A 5,329-nucleotide genomic window follows, 5' to 3' on the forward strand; every position below is an offset into this window, starting at 1 on the left:
GAACAGACCAATAACAAGCAATGAGATTGAAGCAGTAATTAGAAATCTTCCAACAAAGAAAAAGTCCAGGACCAGATAGCTTTACAGCTGAATTCTATCAAATCTTTAAAGAAGAATTAATATCAAATATCTTCAAACGTTTCCAAAAATTTGAAACAGAAGCCATTCTTCCAAACTCATTCTACGAGGTCAGCATCACCCTGATACCAAAACCAGATAAAGATACAACAAAAAAAGAAAATTACAGGCCAATATCCTTGATAAACATAGATACAAAAATCCTCAACAAAATACTACCAATCAGATTACAGCAACACATCAAAACAATTATACACTATGATAACATGGGATTCATCCCAGGGATGCAAGGTTGCCTCAGCATATGCAAGTCAATAAATGTGATACACCACATCAGCAATACCAAAGACAAAAATCATATGATTACCTCAATTGATGCAGAAAAGGCACTTGACAAACTTCAACGTCCTTTCATGATAAAGACTCTCAGCAAATTAGGTATAAAAGGAAATTACCTCAATGCAGTAAAAGCAATTTATGACAGACCAATTGCCAATTTCATCCTGAATGGGGAAAAGGTGAAAGCTTTTCCCTTAAGAACAGGAACAAGACAAGGGTGCCCACTCTCACTACTCCTATTTAACATAGAATTGGAAGTATTAACCAGAGCAATCAGGAAAGAGAAAGAAATAATGGGCATTAAGATTGTAGAGGATAAGATCAAACTGCCCATTTTTGCTAATGACATGATCTTACATATAGAAATATTTATAAACTCTACCAAAAAACCTGTACAGCTGATTAACAATTGCAGTAATGTTGAAGGACACAAAATCAATACCACAAAATCAATAGTGTTTTTATACTCCAATAACATACTAGCAGCAAATGAAATAAAGATAACAAGTCCATTTACAATAGTTACCAAAAAAAAAAAAAATCTACGAATCAGTATAACCAAGGAGCTGAAAGATCTGTACAATAAAAACCACAAAACTCTGCTGAAAGAAATTAAACAGGACACATAATGGTGGAAAGACATACTGTGCTCTTGGATTGGAAGAATTAACATTATGAAAATGTCCATTCTACCCAAAGCAATCTACAGATTCAATGCAATCCACATGAAAATTCCAATAACATTCTTAACAGAAATAGAAAAAACAATCTAAACATTCATATGGAACAATAAAAGACCCCAAATAGCCAAAGCCATCCTGAGCAAAAAAAATACATAAAACCGGAGGCATAACACTACCCAACTTCAAATTATATTACTAGGCTATTGTAACCAAAAAGCATGGTACTGGCATAAAAACAGACACTAGGATCAATGGAACAGAATAGAAAATCCAGACATCAACCCATGTACTTACAGCCAACTGATCTTCAACAAAGCAACTAGAACATACATTGGGGAAAAGACTGCCTCTTCAATAAATGGTGCTGAGAAAATGGGACCTCCATATGCAGAAAAATCAGGCTGGACCTGTACCTCTCACCATATATCAAAATCAATACAAAACGGATTAAAAAATTAAATAGATGACCTGAAACCATAAAATTACCAAAGGAAAATGTAGGAGAAAAACTCCAGGAAGTAGGACTGCACAGAGACTTTATGAATAAGACCCCAAAAGCACAAGGAACAAAAGAAAAACTAAATGAATGGGATTACATCAAACAAAAGATCTTCTAAACAGCCAAGGAAACAAGCAACGAAGTGGAAAGACAACCTATAGAATGAGAGAAAATATTTGCAAACTATACATCTGACAAGGAGTTATACAGTAAAAAAAAAAAAAAAGAAATAATCCAAATAAAAAACGGGCAAAGGAGATGAATAGACATTTTTCAAAGGAAGACATATAAATGTCCAACAGGTAAATGAAAAAAGTTCAGCATCAATAGTCATCAGAGAAATGCAAATCAAAACCACATGGAAATATCATCTCATCCCTGTTAGACACTATTATTAAAAAGGCCGAGAATAGCACGTGCTGGTGAGGATGTGGAGAAAGAGGAACCCTTCTACACTGTTAGTGGGACTGTAAATGAGCACAGCCATTATGGAAAACAGTATGGAGCTTTCTCAAACAACTACAGATAGAACTATCATATGACCCAGCAATCCTACTACTGGGTATATACCCAAAGGAATGGAAATCATCATGTCGAAGGGATACCTGCACTCCCATGTTCATCACGGCTCTATTCACAATAGCCAAAATATGGAACCATCCTAAGTGTCCAACCATCAATGGACAACTGGATAAGGAAAATGTGGTGTATATACACAATGGAATACTACTCAGCTATGAAAAAGAATGAAATTCTCCCATTGCAACAACATGGAGAAAATTATGTCAAGTGAAATAAGTCAGACAAAGACAGAGAAATACTGCATGTTCTCACTCATAACTGGCTGCTAGGAAGGAAGGAAGGGGGTGGGGGAAGAAGGAAGGAATGAAAGAAAGAGAAAGAAAAGACCACAACAATACTCAACTTTCAGAAGGTAAAGACAGAGAAATACTGCATGTTCTCACTCATAACTGGCTGCTAGGAAGGAAGGAAGGGGGTGGGGGAAAGAAGGAAGGAATGAAAGAAAGAGAAAGAAAAGACCACAACAATACTCAACTTTCAGAAGGAGAGAACAAACCTAAGGACACCAGAGATGGGGGGAGGAGGGAGGTGGTTTGGGAAGTGATAGGTTGGGCAAAGGGCATAAAGAAATATCATGATTTGTAAGAATGAATATGCTAATAATTTTAAAAAATTTAAAAGCATAAGTTTTCTGCTGGTTTCATGTGGTTTCTATAATTTTGGTAGAATTGTTCATATACTTCATAGAAGTGACAAATAAATACTTTGCCCTTACTAACTTCATACATTTCCTTTGAAGATGCTGCTGCTGATGCATATTTTTCTCAGCTAATTCTGTCAGATATTAGTTTAAGATAATTTATTAATAAAATGATAATTTAGGATCATACTAACAAACTTCCTTTCTCACTCATGTAATAAAAGCCCCAAAATTCGACCTCACTGAAATTGAAAGGTTAGAAGTTTTAGATTTGCAGGGGTGAACATAAAACTTTCCAAAAGTTCTGGTTATGTAATACATATTCATACATATGCACACTGTGTGTATATGCATAAATGAATATCAATTTATATTGTGTGTGTGTGAGTCTGAATTATTAGATTTACTCATATCTTTACTGAAATGTAAAAAACCACAAATATCCGTGGAAATGTTTGCCTCCTAACAAATTTCAAGGAAGTATTCCTGTTTTAAAACCCACATCACTATGAAAACATACATCATTATCAAGTTCTGTTCTATCTATAGAAAGTGCTTTATACTTAAATCTCACTGTGTATTTTGAAAAACATGCCAAACCTGAGGAAAGAGAGAATTCCGGACATACCCCACCGCAGGCGCCTTACCTCGGCAGAACGGCCGGTGGTCACTCCAAGCAGCAAGTGTCTCTGTGACTCTCTGACAGGTGATGCTCTTGGCTCCCTGGAGCACATAATTGTCCTCACAAGAGAACTGTACGTTTGCACCAACCCTAAACATTTACAAAACAAAAAATGACCCAAATTATTCATAGAACACTTCTTTTAAAAAGCCCAACAAAATGTCTGCTACAATGTTGTGTAGTTAAAACAACGTGAACATTAAGTAATCTATTAATAATTATTCACAGAAGCGATCCTGTGATTTACCAAAGGTTAGAAAATCAAAAGACCTGGGTTCAGATTTCTGTTCTGCCACCTTCATAGCTAAACAAAGATATGAATCTTAACTTGTCACCTCTATAATAGAGCAAATAGCAGAGGTGACCTGACCAACTCTGTTGGCTTAAGTGAGAAAATGTATGTAAAGGAATTTTGTACCCTGAAAATAAAACAAAGTTGGATGTCATCCCATGTGAATAAATATCTTACAAAAACAAGTTTTGTGAAAGTCCAGATTAAGAAAACGTCTCAGTAAAGAATCTATGTTACTATGTATCACAAACATTGATTATATCCCAATGAAGGCCAGTGATATTATGTTTCAGAAATACATCTTACAAGAAAAGAATCATTTGTTTAGGAAAAAGCAGTCCATCCAGCCTAGAGTTAGATGAAAAATTGCTTGGGCTCCAGAGCTGCATCTGCAATCATGAAGCTTTAATGTTGTAAACATTATCCAAGCATTTTCACAGAATAACAATTGGACAGGTGCATAGGAAGTGTGAGAAGCATACATCAGGTTCCAACACATCCAGTTACTTCTGCTAAGCCTGGTGTCTGGTACTGAGCTGAGCGTAGTATTGATGAGCTTATCGTTACAAGAGGAAACTCTGCTTGTTTTTTTCATTTGACAAACAGCAGCGTTGATGTTGAGAAAACAGGACTGAAGGAGGGAGTGCTTGAAGGAAAAGATGCATAGTCCATGTGGATGGATGAAGTAAAAATAGAGAAAAGGATAGGGGGAAAATAAACAGATGCTTTTATTTTCTTCTTATTGAAAAAAAAATCCTCATCTACAATTTTGGAGTGAATATCACTCAAGAACCATTACCCATTACATCAGCATCTCTTACAATGTCCTCAATGTAACACTCACTGTGATGATCACAGATGTCTACAAAAATCATCAAGTCGGGGTCAAATCAATTTGGAAAGTTATGGCTTAAACTAAATTAAACATCTTTCTTTTCTTAAAGTACTTCTCAACTTCATCAAATTTAATATGCAAAAATTTATTTTGCCTATTTGTATTTTGCCTTAAGTATGCAGAACTTTCCGGGTTTATCTGGTTAGGAAAGCCCCTTACACAAAGTATCCAGGGAAAATAGTGTTCTATGGAACTAATTTTGAAATAAACAAAATGATAGCATTAGTAACGGGATAGGGAGAATTAGAATTTGAGAGTATGTCAACATTTTTATGATCCTCTTAAACTGAGGTAATAATATCTAATACAATATTCCAGGGGTGGTCAAACAGAATGGAAGGAAAGTGGAATTATTGTTTCTACTAAGCAATTCCTATGAGAGTGTACTTCAAAAAGATCATGGAAAAATAGAATCGAAGATAATACAAATCTTTCCATGAATTTTTTGAAGTACCCTTGTATAATTTGTCTAATCCAACCAAGGCAATTTCTTCTTTCTTTCAACAACAGAAGCCTATTATTTATCACTTATAGGTTGTGCTCTGCTTTAAGAAAACCTCTATTTTTTTCATATGTGATTTTCCATATATAAAGTTAATATTCCTTTAGGTATTCTTTTTAAATTGTATTCTTTTTTTT

At 34.9% G+C, this 5,329-nt stretch overlaps 1 protein-coding gene across 1 annotated transcript in view; it reads right to left on the reverse strand.

Moving 5' to 3' along the window:
• Positions 1-5,329, reverse strand: part of LOC103606907 (CUB and sushi domain-containing protein 1-like) — a gene marked incomplete at its 5' end in the record, with an annotated part of 86,747 nt that overhangs the window by 60,335 nt on the left and 21,083 nt on the right. Inside the window, one exon of the mRNA XM_008591466.1 lies at positions 3,469-3,593. Within this exon, the coding sequence (XP_008589688.1) occupies positions 3,469-3,593 (125 nt within the window). The remainder of the gene's footprint in view (positions 1-3,468; positions 3,594-5,329) is intronic.

Source organism: Galeopterus variegatus, unplaced genomic scaffold (genome assembly GCF_000696425.1).
Source record: "Galeopterus variegatus unplaced genomic scaffold, G_variegatus-3.0.2 Scaffold6945, whole genome shotgun sequence".
NCBI lineage: Eukaryota > Metazoa > Chordata > Mammalia > Dermoptera > Cynocephalidae > Galeopterus > Galeopterus variegatus.